At 43.4% G+C, this 22,415-nt stretch overlaps 2 protein-coding genes across 2 annotated transcripts in view; one reads left to right on the top strand and one right to left on the bottom strand.

Annotated features, from left to right (window-relative positions):
* SEPTIN7 (septin 7) overlaps positions 1 to 22,415 on the top strand; it is a 128,288-nt gene that overhangs the window by 6,093 nt on the left and 99,780 nt on the right. The window lies entirely within an intron of this gene.
* The window catches only part of LOC128329542 (uncharacterized), a 36,301-nt gene continuing 27,858 nt past the window's right edge, over positions 13,973 to 22,415 (bottom strand). The window contains exon 2 of the mRNA XM_053260947.1: positions 13,973 to 15,327. Coding sequence (XP_053116922.1) covers positions 14,275 to 15,327 — 1,053 coding nt within the window. The 3' untranslated portion in view covers positions 13,973 to 14,274. The remainder of the gene's footprint in view (positions 15,328 to 22,415) is intronic.

Here is a 22,415-nt window from a genome sequence, read left to right as displayed (position 1 = left end):
CCTAAGGGTTGTTGCTACTTTTCCTAGGCAGTTAGTTCTGACAACTAGTTAACTGTATCTCTGTGCTTTATATTAGAGTTATTTTAAAAATATGGTCAATGTCCATAGTTTAGTGTATGAACATTATAATCATATAAACAAAAAAATATATAAGGTGAAACTGGAAATTCAGCTTATTTGTTCATTCTAAGATATTCTTAAACTATCTCCTGGAAGATCGCAATTTATGACCAGTATTTGTTGCAAGATGGGTGATTTTTGAAAATAAAAATCAAATTTAAAAAACACACACTATAGATAAAATATTAAATTCCCAATTTTAATGTTAAAAATATGTTTAAAATGTAAATCTCATCACAAACATACTGCATGAACACTTAAAGTTTCCTAAAATGAATATCATGTACATTGAGCTGCCAATCAAATATAGGAATTCATTTCAATTTCATCTCATGAAAATGGCTCTAGTGTGACTAGCAATGCACAGCAACTACTAGCTCTTGCTTTTGGAACTTTCTGGACTTTCAATTTCTGTTTCTAAGCCTGTGCAAATAATACAAGCTGAGTAGTAGAGTGGTTTTGTGGTGAAGCTGGATCAAGGTAGAAGGCAGAGATACAATATAGGAAAGGAGGTGAAGAAGAAAAACGGTGGTGGTGGTGGGGAGGTAAGGCATTGTTCAGTACACAGCTTCCTGTATTGCCCCACATTTTGCTACCAAAAAATTGTCATAGCTTCTTGGTGTAAGATACTTCTTATTAGGAGATAGTTTGAAGAAATGCCTTCAAAAGGCCAACTATGGGCCTATCCCAGGTGGCCTCTAAACCGACGCATGTTGCTGGTCACATGCTTGATCTGGTCTTTTACGCTGCTCATGGTAGTATTCTGTGATTTTCCCATTGTCATGGATGGACCATCATCTAATTATGGTTGGACTCACAATCACGTCCCACCTCGAGGGTCCTATTAGGATGGTCCGCCTGAGAAGGTTATTGGATCCAATAGGAATTCAAGAAGCATTAGAAGGATTTGGTGTTGGCTCTGTCAGTGATTCTGTTGATGTCCTGGTGGAGAATTGGAACAACAAACTCACTAGGGCAGTAGACATGATCACTCCTAAGCATCCTCTCGGACCTGCTTCAAAACTGGCCCCTTGGTATATGGAAGACCTACAGGAGCTGAAACGGCAAGTTAGACTGGTGCACAAGTGGAGAGACTCTATTCAAGTCTGTTCTTTGAATAGATTTGGCTGCATCTTGCTGGGAACAGGAAGTTCCTTGTTCCCAGAAGCCTTTGGGCAGCATCGGGAAAGAAATGGCATCAGAGCATGTGCGTGCATCATCTTGAGTGTTCATTGTTGCTGAACACTCAAGATAGTGTCCGCACATGCCATTTCTTTCCTGATGCTTCCCAAAGGCTTCTAGGAACAAGGAACTTCCTGTTTCCCAGAAAGATACAGCTGTGCAAATAGAGGGCCTGGCTGCTGAGCACAAACAGCGCTGCTTTGGGGCAGCAGAGGAGCAAGGGGGAGGCAGGTAAGACCTACCTTCCTCCTTTGAAAGCAAATAGAGGGCCTGGCTACTGAGCACAAACAGCGCTGCTTGGGGGCAGCAGAGGAGCAAGGGGGAGGCAGGTAAGACCTACCTTCCTCCTTTGAAAGCAAATAGAGGGCCTGGCTACTGAGCACAAACAGCGCTGCTTGGGGGCAGCAGAGGAGCAAGGGAGGGGCAGGTAAGACCTACCTTCCTCCTTTGAAAGTGCCTGCTCTCTGCCCCACCCATCCCTGGATGTGCACGAAACGCTTGGTGCACATCCTTGCTTTAGACCTCTTCTGAAGAAGGCTGCACTGAATCCCTCAGAGTTAAGCAGCTATGGGCCTGTCTCCAACCTTTCATGGTTGGGCAAGGTAATTGAGAATATGGTAGCCTCTCAGCGCCAGATAGTCTTGGAGGAAACTTTATTATCTAGACCCATTTCAGACTGGTTTTTGGATGGGTTATGGGGCGGAGACTGCCCTCATTGGCCTGATGGATAATCTCCAACAAGGAATTGACAGAGCGAGTGTGACTCCACTCCTACTTCTCGGGCAGATTTCAGATGGTGTTGTTTGGAGACTGTTCTTCAAAAAGTGATCTTTTATATGGTGTCCCCCAGGGCTCCATACTTTCTCCAATGCTGTTTAACATCTATATGAAACCACTGGGAAAGATGATCAGGAGATCTGGTAGAGGATGTTATCAATATGCCAGTGACACTATTTCTCCATGTCAGCATCATCAGGAAAAGGCATAACCTCCTTAAATGCCTGTCTGGAGGCAGTGATGGACTGGATGAGAGATAACAAACAGACTGCATCCAGATAAGATGGAGGTACTTATTGTGTCAGGTTGGAAATCGGGAGATTATTTTGATCTGCTTGTTCTGGATGGGGTCACACTTGCCCATAAGGAATAGGTATGCAGTCTAGGAGTGCTTCTGGATCTAAACTTCTCCGTGGTTTCTCAGGTTGAGGTGGTGGCCAGAGGTTCTTTCTGTCAGCTTCGGTTGATATGCCAACTCTGTCCATTTATCTCTCTTGAGATAAATGTCATCAGGACAGTAGTACATATGCTGGTAACCTCTAGACTTGACTATTGCAATGCACTCTTTGTGGGGCTGCCTTTGCACATAGTCCAGAAACTGCAGTTGGTACAGAATGCAGCAGCCAGGTTGGTCTTCGGGTCATCTCGAAGAGACCATATATACTCTGTTAGCCACTGCTTTTTGCATTTTATATATTTCATATTTTATATACTCATAATTCTTTGAATATGGCTAATTACAAAAAGTTTTAATAATCTTACAGCTGCCTTCTTTTCCAAGGTGTAGCAGCTCTATAGTATTATAATACAGCATATAGCATTCCAAAGCACAGTAATAGTAGTAGAGTCAGCTTCTCAAGGTAAGGGCACAGCTGGTTACCAAAGCTGGTAAAAGGCATTCTTTGTTTCTGTCACCACTTGACTACCCAGTAATAAGGCTGGATCCCAGAACACCTCCAGACAGTAAGGTTGATGTTTAAGGTGGTGACTTCACACCTGTCCAAAACAATCTGGGCAGCTACTTCTAAATGCTTGGCACCCACAAACACCAGTTTCTAAATTATTGGACAACACCTCCCCCCACCCACCAGTTTATTGATGTTTATGGACTGAAGTTTATAAAATGTGTCTCTTACAGAATGCCCTGCCAAGGGCTGCTGAAGATGGAAGCCATCTTGAAACGTAACAGATGTATGTAGTAAAGTTCTAAAAAGTGCTTTAAGACCACATCCTCTTCAGTTTACCCACAAAGACAAATAACCTGGCTTATTTGAAAATGTCATGTACTATGCTTGTGGTCTCTCATTTTGACAGAAGTTTTATACTTTGTTAATACACGCAGCGGACCTGGATACAAAAAGTATATTTTGATGGAACATGAATCCCTGTTATCTGGAGATTGTTGTGCTCTGTAATCATTTTGACAATCTAAATATTTGCGAATTGATTCTAGTGTGCTAGTTTTCAGTGGCTGCTACTCAGCAGCAGATTCAAGCTTTGTACCAGGCAGAAGGTTACAGAAACCCTTTTTATTCTGGTCTAAAATCTGTGTAACTTTCTGGGTCTAAGAATCAGCTGGAACACCAGCTGAGTATGCCAAGGATAGTTGTGAAATATCTGTCCTAGATAAGCTCCAGGAGCAGATGTTGTTCTGAGCTTGGTGAACCAAGCCAGAGCTCTTGCCCTTAGAGGAAAAGACAATTGACTGGGATGCGGACACCCTAAGCCAGGGCTCAATGAATCCCAGGCACCAACTGGTCATGGCATCTGAGCCAGATAATGGACTCATGCAGTCAGGAGGGAGCAAGCAAGGCAGGGGAGGGTTGCTCCTTCCTGCTTACATCTGTCCATTGCCTGTCTCAGGCAGGCAATGGACTGATGTAAGCAGGAGTGGGAAGCAAGCTGCTTATTCTTCCTCTAGCTCATGTTTGCAGTCACTCGGTGGTGGTTCTTCTTGCCTTGTAGACATATGCAAACTAAACTGCCCAGAGTTATTAGTTTACGTTAGGCAGTATAAAAATGTAACAAATACAATAAAATATCATCACTTCCTGTTAAGAAATGGCTCGGGATGGGTGGGGAGGGCGGGGAATGGAATCCATGTTAACTTGTTGCATGATGGCTTCTGGCCCTAGGAGCAGTACTCTTATCATTTCCTCTTTCATGGGCCCCATGGATCAGAAGAGTAATTTCCCTTGAGAGCCAATCACATTGATGCAGTGTTGGTGGTGCAGGAAATCTCACAGCCCACCTGCTTTCCTCCCCTGCTCTTAAGACCCATGTCTTATGCATTTCTACTTACACCCTCCCCCAGTCAACTAAGTTTGAGCTAACTACACTCTAATATCCTTTGCATAACCTGCAATGTTCCCATTTTCTCGCACTGCAACTTAGCCCCTCCTTGATAGATCGCTGACCTAGATTAGTTCCTTACAGGGCAGGATGGAAAATTATTTACTTCTACCATATACGTGGAGATGAGGAGAGAATGAGCAGCCTTGAGAACACTGTGGTTGATGGCGGTCTTGGTTGGACTGGGACCCCATTGTATATATATCTGCTTGTATAAGGAGAGGGAGAGTGGGGAGATCCTAGCCCTTTCAGAAGCGGGCAAAGGGCTGTTTGTATCTTTCAAACAATATTTAGACTTGGAAAACCTTAATTACTGCCCAGACAGCAGCTCAGTTGCTTGAGGGATGATGTGACACATGGTTCTGTGTGGAGAAGAAAAATGAACAGGTTGTGAGATTTCCAGTAGCAGCACAAAACACAGATCAGTATGATTGACACTCAGATAATATTGCAGGAGGAAATGGACAGAGAGCCAGAAGCTGTCTTTTAGTGAGCCAAGTGCAACCTGGATTCTCTCCCTCTCATCATTTCATAACAGGAAGTGCCCTATATCTGCAGGACTGGCCAATAGGACTGAATGACTGCAATGGATGGATGGAAGCGAGGAGGATCCATCCCTGCCTTGCTTGCCATTTCCTGCTGGTGTCTAATTAAAAAATCTGAAAAAGCAATTAAAAAAAATTCACTTGAAATGCCTTTTTAATTGCTGTATAAATGTAACAAGTAAAACAATGTGAGCTCTCTACAGACAGCCTATTAAGGAGAATGAAAGTTTGCTGTGTGGGGTCAAGATAATGTTTTCTGTCTCCCAACCTCTGTGTGTGTAGTCCATATGCACATAGGCTCTGTACAGAAGATCAGAAGAATTAGCACAGATTGGCAGCCTGTAGACATAGTCCTGCCCCTACATTGTTTCTCCTGGCTAGATCATTTGCAAAGAACTACAGGAACTTTACAAACTATAATGATCCCCCCAAACCCAATGTTTTGAACCTTGGATGAATGCAGTATTGTTTGAGGTCCACTGAGAAAATTAGGCTGGGTCCTAGCTCTAAAAAGAAAACTGTCAAGGTCCGCCTTAAGCTACTGATGGCTTCATTAGAGAAGTAAAATGTCCAGAAACATTGAACCTATGAAAAAAATTGAAATTTTTACAATACATTAGATAGATGTATCATATTTAACCTTTACTGTTTTAAAGATACACAATGGCTTATGTACAGCTTAGTTAGAGTGCAGAATTTCCCTTTAAAATAAAAACAAAAACCCTAAGGCTTTTATACTTTTAAAAAGTCATAAGTATTCTAAACAGTATCCAAGAAGTTGAAGTATCTGGGCATGTCTTATACTTTGCCAGTTGAAAATAAGTACCATCAGCTCTGTAGTAACTAAAAGGCAACTCTTCTTATCTGAAATTAGAAAGTCTTCCTCACTCAGCATTATCTAGACTAAAAGTAGAAGCATCCCATTAACTTCTAAGTTCACTTATTAACAGTTAACAACATTGTTCAAATGGTGTGTGTGTGTGTGTGTGTGTGTGTGTGTGTGTGTGTGTGTGTGTATATAGAAAGATAGTCTCATTTACTTTTGGTCAGATACGTTTGAAACAATACAAATGTCTAAAAATTTATCAGAGGCAAAAGTGGGGTGAAGGGGCATACCATAGCACCAACCCCCCTTTCAAACTGTCTTTAGTTCTTTGAAAAACCTGTTAGGCTGACATGCCTAACAGATTGTTGTATCAACTAGCAGTAAATGTGAATTTTTAGTTAAAGTGTAAAACACGAACCGAGGTGAGAGAATACATCTGATGTGAACCAGGGCCAATTCAGGAGAACAGTATCTCTCCACCATTCTCTAAATCAGGCCTGTCCTCCTGCAGATGTTGGACTATAACTCCCATCATCCCTGACTACTGGCCACTGTGGCTGAGGAGGATGGGAGTGTAGTTCAATAACAGTTGGAGGGTCAAAGTTGTGCAGCTCTCCTCTGAATCAAAGAGGAAGACTGGCAACAATCCACAAACAACGAAGGGCCTTAGGCCTGTGTGTTCTCTAGTAGGTGACAGTGTGCCCTTTGAGGGTGGAAATACATCTGGGGGTTGAGTTCTAACTATAGTACCCAGAATTATAATTGTAATTATCAACTATTTGTCTTTTTAAAAAATACTGAAAGTTAACATTTTGAAATGGCAATAATCAATAAGTGGGAACAGTATTTTGAATTCATGCCTTGTAAAGCATTTCATGTTCTAAGAGATCATGAGTAGCTAGAATCAGAATCAGAATCAATTTTATTACAGCCTCAAGCCAACCAGGAAGAAAACAGTAGGAAAACATACAGCAGTACAATAAATATCAGTAAGAATATCAAAAATATAGAAACAAACATGCAGATAAAACTAAAATACATTATTAAAAAACCATGGCAGGATGTCTGTCTCAAAGCCCCATAAATGAACCTAGCCACTATCCTAGTGACTATAAGTGAGCAGCTATGATGGGAAAAAGAGTAGGAGACACCTCCCCCATTTCTCCCAGATTTTCCATCTCTGGCCTTTCTGGAGAAAGCACCCCCACCCACCCCGAATTTTAAATAAAAGCCAGGAGGTTCCTTTATTAGACCTGAACCATAATATTTGAGGATGTAACTTGTACATCTGTTTGGTTCTGTTATAAAATTTTGTCCAGCATTGTACTATTCCTTATGGTGAACCTATGAATGAGAGAATATTAAGTTTGGTGCTTGATATTTGTGTTGTGAATTCCACTGTAATCATTGGTGGTTCCTCTTCCATTCCTTCCTCTAGGACATAATAAATTAAATTAGTTGGAGGTGTAACTCTTTATAAAAAACAGTATAGTTAACTTGATGCATGCATTTGTATGGATGCCTCTGGGCTCATACAAATGCATTTGTACCTAGCAAATGTGCAGTGTTTAAGCATGTTTGTCCCACTGAGTTCAGTGGGACTAGCTTCCTAGTACAGCATGTCTACTTAGGTTTGTAGTCTTAGAAGTCTAGCATGAATAGAAGAATTAGAATCCTGCTTCAATTCAGTATGGTTTGAGTGTTGTCCCTATACTTGCAGAACTGCATTCATAGGTGTTTCACTGGCAGATTTTTGTTTATATGGTAGCTTCACAGACTGGTTTGAGGATGACAGTATTTTAGAGCTGCTTTTCTAGTTAGTATGTAACTGAGAAGTACTGAATTGCATACTACTGTTGAAAAAGTTTGTGCTCATCCTCTTTGGTTTAACTTACTGGCTGTCCTTACTAAATGCCATGGCCCAGAGTAGAAATTAAAATGTTAAAATATAGATTAAAAATGTTCTGTAACATCTTGATCTGACTTTTTAATAAGCAAATATGGAAACAAGGCAAAAATGGATTACTGACCTGTAGCTTATATATGGCTGGTGCCTCTTATTTTAATTCTCCATATTTTTATGATGGCTCTGGTACAAAACGTCCAAACACCTGTTTCTGGCAATCTGTCCAGTATCCAAAGGTCTCTGGTTAATTCACACATTTATTTATTGATCATATTTATATACCACCTAGTGTGTATCTAGGTGATGTACATAATTTAAAATATAACAAATATTAAAAACCAATAGAACAATTCCACAAAATAAAAAGTTAATTTAAAATTTAATATAAAGCCTGAGAAATCAGGTGCATTTTGAGGGCCTGAAACATGAAGATCATATATGTGATTAAAACATGGTGAATCAACCATATTTTATTCTCTGGAAATGAAGACAGTATTACAAAGAGACTATGTATTCTTGTTGGCTTAAATGCTTAAGATATGATCTTCAGCTAAATTTAATAGAAGTACGTCTGGTAATCTAGACTGTTGAGGAACTATAGAGCAGTATCGATATGCACAGCATAAAAGGGTTAAGTAGATCCATATTGCAGACGGCCTACCACTTCTGAGGCTTCAAGTAGCTTTTTGTGTGTGTGTGCTTGTGCTCTGCTGCATTCGGTAATCTTGCACTGAAGTAGTCTTTCTGTCTATAGCATTTGTGCCTAGCAGCTGTGACCCTTGACTGCTGTTTTAGTCTTTGCTCCATGTTTCTGCTATCACCAAGATCTAGGCACTTTTTTGCCAAGTTGGGCACTGATTGTTCAGAGGGATGTTTGAATGAGAATAGCAGTTGCTTCTGCATAGTGCATATTCTCCATATGCTGTCAACATAGACTAGCCTCTAGACTGGCAACAATATGAGATATGGAAAGGGTGGCTGCAGTGGGAGGGAGGGAATTCAAATAAAATTGATGGTGAGAGGAAGGAACTTGGTGCTGACAGAGTGTTAGCTTGCTGCCCATATTCACTGTACTGATTCACATTAGGAATGTCGTAGTTGGTTAAAGCTAGCCAGGCATTTGCTGTTTTCTGCATCCCAATCTGTAATTCAACTAGTTGGTGGATGGTGGGCAGGAGAGGTAGGAGATTTGCTGGATATTTCTTAACACAGGATATATTCAAATGGGGCTTTAAGGTACCGTACTGCTTATGAGTAGAAATTTAGGCTTACAGATTATTTTCCTGCTCTTTAAGGCAAGGTGGCCAGTGGTGCTGAGACTGGTGAAGAACAGAACACAAATACCAGGGCAGGAGTATACTGCTGCAACACTGCTCTGTGTTGTACTTGTGCCTTTACCTTGTGCTAATACTTGGTGGGACTGCACTTTTTGGACTAGTGGATGCCATTTTTGCTTCAGAACTAGTGTCTCTTGACAGTCAATTGTATTCTATTGTCTCATCAGACAGGGTATATTGGTGTTCTTCATTGTAAGGCCAACTATGATTGGTCTATATGAACTCTGGTCTATTGACTGCAATAAACTATTACTTACTTTGTAAGGGCCTTTGGTGGCCCCATCAATCCTAAGTGCAGCTCCCTGTTGGTTGGTCCTGTGTGAACCTATTGACACAGTATCCCTAGCACCATGTGGAAATAACCATTCCAAAGCCAGAGTACAGTGACTGACACCAAAGCCCTTGCCTATGCCTCACGGGTTTTAAGAGGGCAGATTCTGGGACTGAGAGAAAAGGAAACAAGAATTCTACTCTTAGTTGCCAGTTGCCTCTAGTCATCTTAGCTAAGGGTTGTTAAGCAGCACACACATTCTGTAGCCATATTTCTCATCTATCAAATCCCCTTGAAGGATTGGAATTTTCATAGGTATCCAGGACATCACCTCATTTGGAGTCCCTCCCACTCTCACCCCAGGGCTAGCTATTCTGGACCTAGGACTCCATTCTCACACTTGGGCTCTCTGCAGAAGCCATACTGCGAATCTAGCCTCACAACATCCCACTCCTTCCTCACTTGCCAATTAATCCTCTGCATTCCTTAATCATTCATTCAATTTCTATACCGTCCTTCCAAAAATGGCTTAGGGCAGTTTACACAGAGAAATATAAATAAATAAGATGGCTCCTTGTCCCCAAAGGGCTCACAATCTAAAAAGAATCATAAGATAGCACCAGCAACAGTCACTGGAGATACTGTGCTGGGAGTGGCTAATAGAGGCTAATATTGATCACTATTATGGCTAATAGTGATCTCCATTATTTTTCCAAGCAAAAAAACCTCTTCAGTGCCAGTCATTTCCCACTGTGCTCACCTCCGATATTGTTCTATTCTACAATCCTTGTCTTCTTGGTTCCATGTAATATTCTAATTTTCTGGGATTGTGGATTTGGGGTTTTCATGAGCTGTACGCCATGATCATCACAGTTATAACAAATTAAGGCTTGACTTATCTCGCTTTGCATGTAATGCGTCTGTCTCATATATCAGTTTAACCTTTTAATTTGCATTACTGAAATTAATGGACTTTTGCACAATATTCTAATTTTCCGAGTTTCACCTGTAAATGGGTTGCCTGTAATCAATCTCTCTCTCTCTCTCTCTCTCTCTCTCTCTCTCTCTCTCTCTCTCTCTCTTTCTCTCTGGTCTTCTGATACTGCCACCTCAAAGGTGAATGGGAGTTTCTGTTTTAAATGGTAGTTACTGGCATAGCCAGTATTCAGATGCAATCACACACCATGGTTGCTTTGTTACCAGAACAAGCTGTTTTGAGCTTCAGGCTTGTTGAACCATATTTAGTTTTATTTATTTACATTTTATATCCTACTCTTCCTCCACGGAGCCCAGAGCGGTGTACTACATACTTAGGTTTCTCTTCACAACAACCCTGTGAAGTAGGTTAGGCTAAGGGAGAAGTGACTGGCCCAGAGTCACCCAGCAAGTATCATGGTTGAATGGGGATTTGAACTCGGGTCTCCCCGGTCCTAGTCCAGCACTCTAACCACTACACCACACTGGCTCCATATATGCTTCATGCTGTGAAAAAGACTATCCTACACTTCCTTGAGCCACCTTAAGTGGCGCAGCAGGGAAATTCTTGACTAACAAGCAGAAGGCTGCCAGTTTGAATTCCTGCTGGTATGTTTCCTAGACGATGGGAAACACCAATATCGGGCAGCAGCGGTATAGGAAGATGCTGAAAGGCATCATCTCATACTGTGTGGGAGGAGGCAGTGGTAAACACCTCCTGTATTCTACCAAAGACAACCACAGGGCTCTGTGGGTACCAGGAGTCAAAATCGACTTGATGGCACCCATTACGTACCTACAGTGCTCAAATTATATGAAGCCAAGTCGCTGGCTCAATTATTATATGGCGCCCACCCAGGATCTCCATCCAGTCTGGCTATACTGGAATGTGTTCAATCTAAATTCTTGAGAGGGGCCTTACAAGTTCCTTGCTGTGTCTCCAGTGCCACTCTATGGGTGGAAACTGGCATGATAAAAGTGGAGGCTAAGGTTTGGATGACAGTTCTCAGCCATTGCTCAAACTAGCCTTTTGTCCACGGGGCTTGGCCCCGTTATCCCAGCAGGACAACTTTCAATCCTCATGGAAATGGGCTGACTTCAGCAAAGTGGCATATTTGGGCTTCTCCCCATCCCTTCTTCTTGCTATGGGCTGGGACAAGGCGAAAATGGCCATCAATCAGAGTATTCTGGACATGGATCGCCAGGCAGATTTAAATGAGGTGCCAGGCTTTCTGGCCCCAGATAGTTGTAGATTTACCGTCTCCTCCTCTGCATATCTGGCACAATTGGAAATACCAAGCCATAGAAGAGTGTTCACCTTTGCCTGATGTCATGCCCTTCCTTCCGCTGTTCTGGAAGGCAAATACAAGAATATCCCACTCATGGAAAGGCTTTGTCCTTGTGACTCTGGGGAGGTGGAAACCATAGAGCATGTGCTCCTCTCATGTCCCTTTTATAAAGACAGCTGTAACAAGCTCATATCTCCCCTGCTTCTCAAATACCCTAGTCACTCTAGTCAAGTCTACGCTAAGATGCTGCTCTCAGATGACGATCGGACTTTTATGTACAATGTTACTAGATTCTGCGGGGCAGCGTGCAAGATCCTCTGGGTTCTCATTGCCAGTTAATAACCCTTGCAGCAGACCTTTAACTACTGATCATTTGATTTTAATTTGCTCCTCTACTTCACATGGTAGCTTTTATGTTATTATCTGTACTATATCCTGTGCTGGTCTTTGACCGTAATAAAGTTGGTTGGTTGATTGACATGACGGCACACTTTACCTTTACACTTCCTTGAAGATGGTTGAAGAGAACAAGAGTATTTTGCTAATCCAGTCAATATTCACTTCTCCTAGTGTCAAAAGTGGTTACATTTGTATAGAGGGCTACAGCATTAACTAAATCTGTATTAAGTACCCTTACTAATGTCAAATGTTGGACTACTTGAGCAGTAAATGTATTTTGGTAGTTCTAACAATGTTGGTGTGCATACAGCCTTGAGCTATATTGGCATAACAATTTTTCCTAGCATAAGATCTATGCAAATGATTAAACTTCTCCATCTTAAGCACTTTCTAAACTGAATTCCTTTAAAATTCAAAATTCCAGATATTTTGAACTATAGCCAAGTTTGCATTCCTGCCGATATCAACTTTCACAATATTTATTGCATTTTCCAGCTTCTGAAGCTTTACTAACCTGTGTGAGAGGTTATTTTATTATTCATTCATTCATTCATTCATTCTATTTTTATACCACCCTTCCAAAATGGCTCAGGGCAGTTTACAATTAAACTTATTACCCTTACCCTTATTTTGATAAGGGCTATCAAGCACCCAGGAACAGTAAGTTGTTTACAGGAAAAGTGTTGTGCTATCTGAGCTTCAAGTATTTGGAGAGACTACTTCTGACAAGTAAAATAAGACTTGAAGGCTTATATTTGGCAGCAGTGTAATAAAATGTATTTTTTGGTTGCTAAGCAACTTTTTTGTTGTTCTGGCACTTACCTGTCCTCCTTTCAGTTGAGTCTAAAGTTAGGAAAGGATGAAAATAGAAAAGTATCGGTCTCTCCATTTTAGAGTAGTTCATAATGTTTGCTGATGTGCTGCTGTATTTAGTACCTCTTTCTCTCCCACTTATGTTCTGAGCTACTTCCTCTCTTTGCATGGATTTTTTTCTTGATTTGTGTATTATATAGCTGGAAAGCAAATTGTGATTGTTCATTTTTCAATATATCCACTTTTCAGAGATCACTGGCTGACATCCAGACTAAATTACTCATGAGTAGTCCCACTGAAATTAATTAGACAAGTTGGTCACTACTAACTTCCATTAATTTCAGAGGTACTATTCATGTGTAATTTAGTTTGGATGTCAGCCAAATTTCACAATCTTCTGCTGTCTAAGAAGTATGAAAGAGCAGGCATAGTAAAAAAGAGCTTTAGTAAAGTGAGTAATGAGCCACCTAATGGTGCAGCAGGGAAAAGAAACATTGGTCTTACCGTGAAGGGTTCTTTTTCCTGGTGGTAGGAGAGCCTCAGGAACGGGTTATGCAGTGAGCATGCTTGAGACAGAACTGGACATGTGATTCTTTGTGGGCGTGTCAGCCTCCCAGTTCCAGGGATGTTGAGCGAGGAGGTTATGAGTCTTGTAGAGTGAGAGAGAGCTTGTCGGTTGCCGAAGGTCTAAATAACTGTAAACTGTTCAAACTAGACAACACAATCAACAGATTAAAATAACGTCAAGAACACAGTAGTAGGCTGGAGGAATAATCTGGTTACCCTGAGAGTCGCCTGTCACCTCCCTTTTGAACCACCCACAGAAGAGTAAGTTCGAGCATCCGGGCGGGGCTGAGGCTCTCCTACCACCAGGAAAAAGAACCCTTCACGGTAAGACCAATGTTTCTTTTTCCCTGGTGGTAGGAGAGCCTCAGGAACGGGACTTGTCCAAGCGTCATATATTAGTCCCGGGTGGGAAGGATGTGACTAAAGTACCTGTTGTAACACGGTGCGGCCAAAGGCCGCCTCCCGTTCATTAAATCCAGAGATCTTGTAGTGTTTGATAAATGGTGAGGCTGAGGACCAAGTGGCTGCCCTACAAATTTCGGCTAGGGGAACATGTGCCGAAAAAGCCGCAGAAGTAGCGGCACTTCTTGTGGAATGAGCGGTTACCCCCCCCCCCCGGTGGGCTCAGGTGTAAGGCCAAGTAAGCCATTTTTATGCAAGCTCGTATCCACCCGGCTAGGGTAGAACTCGAGACCTTTTTACCCATGGAGTGGGGGTGAAAAGAGACAAATAGAGCGTCTGTTCTTCGAAATTCCTTGGTTCTTTTAAGATAAATACGCAATGCCCTGCGGGCGTCCAATTTGTGCCATAATTTCTCCCTCCTATGGCCAGGTGAGGGGCAGAAGGAAGGGAGAACGATAACCTGAGACCTATGAAATACTGAGTTGACCTTAGGTAAAAAGGTTTCATCAAGTCTCAGGATAACCGCGTCATCCTGAAAAGTGCAAAATTCCTTTCTGGATGATAGCGCCCCATCTCGGAAACCCTTCGAGCTGAGGTGATAGCCACTAAAAACAGGACTTTGTAAGAGAGGTTTTTCAGTGGAATCGTTGTGATGGGCTCAAAGGGTGGCTTGGGAAGAGCATTCAGCACCTTGTTGAGGTCCCAAGTTGGGAAACGCCGAAGCACAGGTGGAGCAAGATTAGTGGCTCCTCTAAGGAACCTGGTAATGTGAGGATGCAGGTCGTGTTTGTTCTTTGAGGTGATATTGAGAACAGAGGACAGGGCCGAGACCTGTCTGCGCAATGTGGATGGATGGAGGTGTAGTTTTAGTCCTTCTTGCAGAAATCTCAAGACTTCCGGAACCCCTGCGTGCAAGGGGTTTACCCCGTTCCGGAACGCCCATTTGGAAAAGGCTGACCAGGTGACTTGATAAATGCGTTGCGTGGAGGTCCTTCTGGACGCCCAAATAGTGTGTATTACAGAGTCTGTGTATCCACGATCCGCTAAATCTGACCGTTCAACCTCCAAGCGCTCAGTTGCAACCAGTTGGGGTCTGGGTGATACACTGGGCCCTGTTGCAGGAGGTCGTGTCGTTGCGGTAGGAACCATGGCTTTTCGACTGCAAACTCGACTATTGTGGAGAACCAGGGGCGTCTTGGCCAGTGCGGCACCACCAAGATGAGATCCGCCTGCTCTTGAATCGCTTTCCTGAGTACCTTCATGATTATGGGGATCGGAGGGAAGGCGTACATCAGACCCCTTGGCCAAGGGGCAAGTAGAGCGTCCGTTCCCTCTGCTCTGTGGGACTGGTACCTGGTGAAGTAGCGCTGCAGTTGATGGTTGTGGTCGGACACGAAGAGGTCCACCGCTGGAGTTCCCAGCCGATCCGATATCTGGGCAAAGATCTCTGGGTGCAGTGCCCATTCTCCTGGATCCAATGCCTTGCGGCTTAGCCAGTCCGCTAGGTTGTTTTCCTCCCCTTTTAGGTGTTCTGCTGAGATGGACAGGATATTCGACTCTGCCCATCTGAACAGGCGGTTCAATTCCTCCATCAGTTTTTGCGATCTGGTGCCCCCCTGCCGGTTTATGTGGGCTTTCACCGTCAAATTGTCCGTTCTTATGAGGACATGTTGATTCGAAATCAGGCTCTGGAAGTGGAGAAGAGCCGGTCGAACTGCTCTGAGTTCCAGCCAATTTATGGGGTGACGTGATTCCCCCGGTGTCCATACTCCTTGTGTGAATAGTTGCTGGCAGTGCGCCCCCCAACCTGTGAGGCTGGCGTCCGTTGTAAGGACTATCCTTGACGGGACTTCCAGTAAATGGCCTTTGGTCATGGCTGGGGAAAGCCACCAATGTATTGACCTCTGGACTTGTTGTGGCAGCCTGATAAGCGTCTTCTTGCCCGCCATCACATGGTCCTGCCATGGAAGAAGGACCCATTGCAGTGGACGGGAGTGCCATCTGGCCCACGGGGTGCAGGTCAGGCATGCTATCATGCTCCCTAGTGCCTGGGATAATATCATGACGTCCCACGTCCGTTTGGTCAATAAGGGCTGCAGTTGGTGCTTTATTCTTTCTCTTCTCTCCTGTGACAACGATATCGTGCCCTGCGCAGTGTCGAATAGGGCCCCGAGGTGGACTAACTGTTGTGTTGGTTCCAGGTGGCTCTTCTGAAAGTTTACAACAAAACCGTGGTCCCCGAGGGTCTGCAGTGTGGAGGATCAGAAAACACTTGACAAATACCGAGCTCTCTCAAAAAAGTCTTGTCCCGAGCGAGACAGAACTGGAACTGGGAGGCTGACACGCCCACAAAGAGTCACATGTCCAGTTCTGTCTCGAGCATGCTCACTGCATAACCCGTTCCTGAGGCTCTCCTACCACTGGGGAAAATTACTTGATTAGCAAGCCAGAGGTTGCCGGTTTGAATCCCCACTGGTATGTTTCCCAGACTATGGGAAACAACTATATCAGGCAGTAGCGATATAGGAAGATGCTGAAAGGCATCATCTCATACTGCATGGGAGATGGCAATGGTAAACCCCTCCTGTATTCTACCAAAGACAACCACAGGGCTTTGTGGTTGCCAGGAGTCAAAACCGACTGAATAACACTTTACCTTTAAAGTGAGTAATGAGAGCTGAAATCTGTTTGAAGTGCCATATTCTGGATATGTTCGGAAATGAGCTCTTCTTTCAAGAGATTGGCTAGCATGGTTAAAGCCTATGGAGGCAATGTGTATATGAGAGCCAGCGTGATGTAGTGGTTAGAGTGCTGGACTAGGACCAGGAAGAACAGAGTTCAAATCCCCTGCTCACATTAGTGTGATGCAATAGTAGCCTGATTATGGGCAGGATTTGCTGCTGAAAAAGGACTGTTTGTAATATGGCTTCTACCACTATCCTATCTCTTGGTTGTAGTTTATTTTTGGCTGAAGATGGATTTCTCCCTGTAAATGAAGAATATTGCAGAGAGTTCTTCAGATTTAGTATCCTATATGAATATGCTCCAAATAAAGAACATAGATAATTAGATGGCTTTTGAACCTTGCTGAAAGGGGCCTGGACTTCTAGAGGAAGGCCATTCTTTTGGTTTTAGCTCACAGCATGAGGCTCAGGTGAAGCACTAGGGCCTCTCACCCAACCATTTGTGCGGCCAGTGATCTCGCTCAGAGCCGATATCTGCTCACATGGAGTTGGTGAAGCAACCATGTACACCGTGTTCTCATAGCACTGCTGGTCAGGACCCATGTGATGATTAAAAAAAACCCAGGCAAGCCCCATGTGGTTTTGCGGTAGCACTGCAGGACCTCCTGTGGCAGGCACTTTGGGTACAACAGGAGGTGATAGCTAGGGTTACTGGAACAAAGTTGGAGGCCATTGCACCCCTGTGCAGCTTTTGTAGGAAACAGCACCCAAGGCAAGAGCACAGACACTATGGCAAGGACAATCTGGCCCAGGCTAGACCCCAGCGAGTGTTGTGTGCTACAGATGCCCATCAGGAGATGCCCTTGGATATCTGCAACTGGAAAGTTGAGAACTCAGCCCCAAAATCTTTCCCAGTCTGTTAAGGAGCTGGTGGTTAAGGAGTCTAGGGTTCAGTTGACAAACCCTGCAGGTCTTGCATCAGCTCCCTCCCTACCCTCCACATCTGGCATCCAGGGATACAACCAAAGGGAAAGCAGGGGAATCCCTTCTTGCAGCCCGTCACGCGGTGTGGTTTCCTCATCTCACAGCAGCCTGACAGACAAGGGGCTCTTTGGGCCAGTGTTCTCCCTAATTTCTTTTTCCATCTGTGTGTGGAATGAGTTTTGTTCTGGGTGGCTGTATTAAGGCAGTGTGTGTGCACGTGCATTCAGAGTGAGACCTTCCTGATTCAACCTGAGCGGGATCCAAAACTGTGTAGACATTAAAAAAACATGTGAGCACATGCCTTAGCGGGAACATTGCTTTGGACCACTGGGTGTAGAAGGTGCTGTCATTCTTCATCCATGTCTGGCAGTGCATCTCCAGAACCCAGGAGTCCTCACCATATCACTTTGCCCAGTAGGGACCTTGCTTGCCCTGCCAGTTTAGAGGTGGTCTGTTCCAAACTCTGGATCAGGGCCTGAGGACTCCTATAATCGCATCTCCGCAGATAAGGGTGAGCTTTTGGATGAGTCCCAACCGGCCAACCCTATTTCACACTTGTTTTCACATGACACTTATGAGGTTCTTTTAGCCAAGGCTAAAAGAGTCATCACTGCTGTTTCTGCCCCTACAGAAACACATTGCACTCCAGCCTGCCTTATCTCAGGATGTTTTTCTGTCTCCTAATCACATAGCTGGGAAATGCTTGACTAACAAACAGAAGGTTGCTGGTTCGATTCCCTGCTGGTACTATATCGGGCATCAGCGATATAGGAAGATGCTGAAAGGCATCATCTTATACTGTGCAGAAGGAGACAATGGTAAACCTCTCCTGTACTCTACCACAGGGCTCTGTGGGCACCAGGAGTCGAAATCAACTTGATGGCACACTTTACCTTTTAATCTCTAAAAACCTGTTGTTCCATTCCCCCTCTTTCGTAGTACCTTGCTTACAGAGTGGAATAACTCAAACTCTAGAAAGCAGGTGGCTCCCCCCCACACCCAGTTCTGTGTCTTGCCCAGCGATGTTATGACAGAGCTCTCCATTCCTGTAATTGATGCTCCTGTTGCTGCCTTCATGGCAGACACAAGCCTGCATTCCATTCATGCTGTTTCCAGAGCTATGGCTACCAATATAGCTATTCATAAGGCCTTATGGCTTAAGAACTGGCAAGTGGACACCAAGTCCAAGTTCAGCCTGGCTTCTACACCATTCAAGGGGGGCAAACTGTTTGGGAAATCCCTTGACCCAGTCCTGGTTGAGATCCAGGACAAGAAAAAAGCCACACCCTCTGGCTGTAGGGATATATGTACAACCGCCTTGGGGTTGTCTTTTAACGAAAGGCGGTATATAAATTCAACAATAAATAAATAAATAAAATATATGTAGAACGTCTCATACTAACCAATCTTCCTTTTGTTCCTCCAAGCCACCCTACAGGTTTTGGGACAACTGGCCATTTCGTTCTTCTGGCCAGCCACAATGAGCAATCAAAAATAGAACAGGTTTTCATCAAGCAATGCAGTACCAGCCCCCCACCCCCACCAGATCCAGAAACAACCACAAACAGAACTATCTATCTTCCCCTAGGTGGCAGGTGGTAGCACTTCATCTCCTTTTTTCTTTTTTCTTTATTATAGTCTTTGACCAAGAACACAACATCTAAAACAATCTAAAATTTTAAACATAGCCATATTAATAGCATAACTGCACATTGTATCTAACCATTAGCGAGCAGAGTGTGATGAACTCATATTGCAGTACAGAATTTTGCAACTGTGTGTGATAGACGAATTCACATCTATAAGCAAATACTTGATGTAGAATTTGTCTGATCAACCTGGCAGATTATGTAAAAAAGGGTCAATTAACCTTTGCCTAAGACCTATATAAAAAAACACACCACAGGAGCACATGTGCAACTGATTCAATCTCATCAGAGTTACAGGGACAATATCTCTGCTCAGTTGAAATTTTACTGTATCTACTAGCCAAAATTTTGAAGGGGAAGATTATCTGGCCTCCATAGACCTCACCTATCTCCATGTACCAATTTTGCCAGCTCACAGGAGGTTTCTGATAAAACCAGAGGCATTTTCAATACAAGGCCCTGCCCTTTGATCTCTCCTCTGTGCCACAAGTGTTCACCAAGATCAGGGCAGCACTTGTGACCCACATGAGAATCAAAGGCCTCTGGCTATACATGTAGCTCAACAATAATTTTATTTGCTCCCTGTTTCCCGCTCGGGCAGGGCAGGATGTCTGCCAAGCTGTACACATTCTCCAGTCATATGGTTTCATTCTCAAATCAAATTGTCGAAGCTGGTGGCAAAGTTAAGTGTGGAAAGGGGAGAGATAATCCTAACTGCCCCTCACTGGCCGTGATGGCTGTGGTTCACCAACCTGCTGGCTCTTTCCATTGCCCATCCATGGCACCTTCCCCAGCAACCAGTTTTCGTATCTTGGAGCCCCCTGCTACACCCAGACTAGTTACAACTCCATGCCTGGATGTTGAGCACACCATCCTAGACTCAGAGGGTACCCCAGGGCAGTGCAGAATACCATTTTGGCTTTATGCTGCCCAGTCACTAACTGTATTTATCATGCTACATGGGCTGCCTTCCTTCACTGGACAAGGAGACATGCATAGACCTCCTTGCAGCCTGTACTCCACAGGTTGGCCTTTCTTTAGGCTGGCCTGGACCAGATTTCATCCTAACACCCTTAAACATCAGGCATCAGTGCTGTTCTCTGTACTAAACCTCAAGGAGCCCAACTCAGGCTCCTTATACCCACACATCTCTTTTTTTTGCGGCCTGGGGTGGGGAGGAGGGTTACCAACATAGCATTGCCCCCAGTCCACAGTTTTTCTTCCTGGAATCTTAAGGTCCTAAACACACTAACTTGGCATCCTTCAAACTACTACCATCTATCCCTTTTAAGCTCCTTTCCTACAAGGTTCTTTTCTTGGTTGCCATCACATCTGCCCGAAGGGTCTCAGAACTGGGGGCACTGTCCGTTCAGAAGGAGCTTGCATCTTTCAACTAGACGTGGTAGTCTTGGAGGCTAGGACCTTTAATCTTTGGCCCTATTATCTATTTTATATAGTGTCATCTGTGTGCATGGTGCTTTACAACATACCTAAGATCAACTCCTCTTTTCATTGCACTCAGGGCATGTGTGGATCTTCTACCCAGATCCAAAACACCCAAAGGAATGCCTCTAGCATAAACTCAATGTGTGTGAGGCTCTGCACATATATATTTGTAGGACTTGAGATATATGTAAGTCTGATGCACTTTTTGTTTGTTTCCAGCCCATGTCCTTGGGGGCCAAAGTAACGAAGGCCACCCTTGCACATTGGATAAGGACGTGCATCACTTCAGCATACCAAGCTCTATCCATTCCAGTGCCACTGGGAGTTACCACACATTTGACAAGCAGTGCTTCTATCCCCTCGTTGGAGTTCAATCTGATGCATTCACAAGAAGCAGATCCTCTTTAGCTTGCCTAGAGAGAACCCAGGACAGGGTGCATTCTGTAACTAGGAACTGTATTGGTAACCGTGGGGGTGATTACTGAACAGCTATGGACTTCAGGGTGCCAGTCTTCTGGCGCATCACAGAAGGTGATACAAGCTAGAGTACTAACTGTTTATTCTCTTAAGAACATAAGAACAGCTCTGCTGGATCAGACCCAAGGCCCATCCAGTCCAGCATCCTGTTTCACACAGTGGCCCACCAGATGCCGCTGGAAGCCTACAGGCAGGAGTTGAGGGCATGCCCTCCCTCCTGCTGTTACTCCTCTGCAACTGGTTTGATTGATCTCCTGCAACTTTTGATTGTCATTGTTCTGTAGCTTTCATTTGATCCTGCTTATCACAAATTAAATTGATTGGAGTATGATCTAAGCGTGTTCCAATTTATGGACTAGTATTTTTGGATATCATATATTATGCTGTTCACTTTGTTTTTAGTACTATTCTAGAAATTGAGTTGTATATTTTCTGTAGGGATTCTTTTGACTCAAAAAGCATAATAAAAGTAAAAACAGACAAACCCAGATTAAAGTATTCTTGGCTTAGCGACTTGGAAAAGAAAATACTGTGTGAACAGTAGTGTGTATTCAAAGGTTTCCTTCCTCTAGAAAGCATACACTCTTTGCATATTTTGTACCAGTAATGTAGGTACTAATTATAAAATTAAATTGTAACTAATGTGTGTGGTGTGTGCAAATGTAAGTAACTCTCTTTTTCTCTTTTTTCTTTTTCTCTTGTCGATATCCTGCATCTGCCTGGCTTTACTGAACTACCGGAATTCATCACTTACTCTGACTATGTCCTGTCTATATCTGAACCGTTGAAATGATGGAAACATGTTGTTTACAAAGTAGCTGTAAGTATTATATAAAATACATTCTTTTAAACATTCAAAGAGATTTTTCTTTTTTTCACACCCTGCTGCTCACACAGTTGTAAGGGAAACAAATGGCTTCATCCAAGACTGCATTTTTCCAGCACTCACACTTTGAAAAAATAGTCTCTTTGAAAAATAGTATGCTTTTTCTCACCCTCTCCAGCCCCCACCCTACCAGGTATATTCCTATTGTGAGTGGTATGTAGAATTCAGTTGGAGTACCAGTGGTCACTTAATGGAATCACAAGTGGTACTATTTTTCCCACGTTTCATTTCCTCAATTTTCGAAAGGCTTTTTGAAGTTGAGGATACAGTCCTAGGCATATTTGTTAGGGCTTCCTGAACTTGGGATTTGCTTCTGAGTAAACTTGCTGATTATGCTGCACTTTCTTCCACACTGTACTCTCAAGTGTAGGAGCCATTAAAACAGCTAGGTTTCTAATGCTGTAAAAGTTGCCAGCCTTCAAAATTTTGCACACACCTACATTGGTAACCTTTTCTCTGAAAGAGAGAGAGAATGTACTGCCATAAAAGCTACCTTCTAGTTTACAAAATCTTCCCTGGCTAATCATT

This window comes from Hemicordylus capensis, chromosome 6, assembly GCF_027244095.1.
Source record: "Hemicordylus capensis ecotype Gifberg chromosome 6, rHemCap1.1.pri, whole genome shotgun sequence".
Lineage (NCBI taxonomy): Eukaryota > Metazoa > Chordata > Lepidosauria > Squamata > Cordylidae > Hemicordylus > Hemicordylus capensis.
Note: the sequence above shows the minus strand (reverse complement) of the source record. Positions and strands in the feature narration are given on the sequence as shown.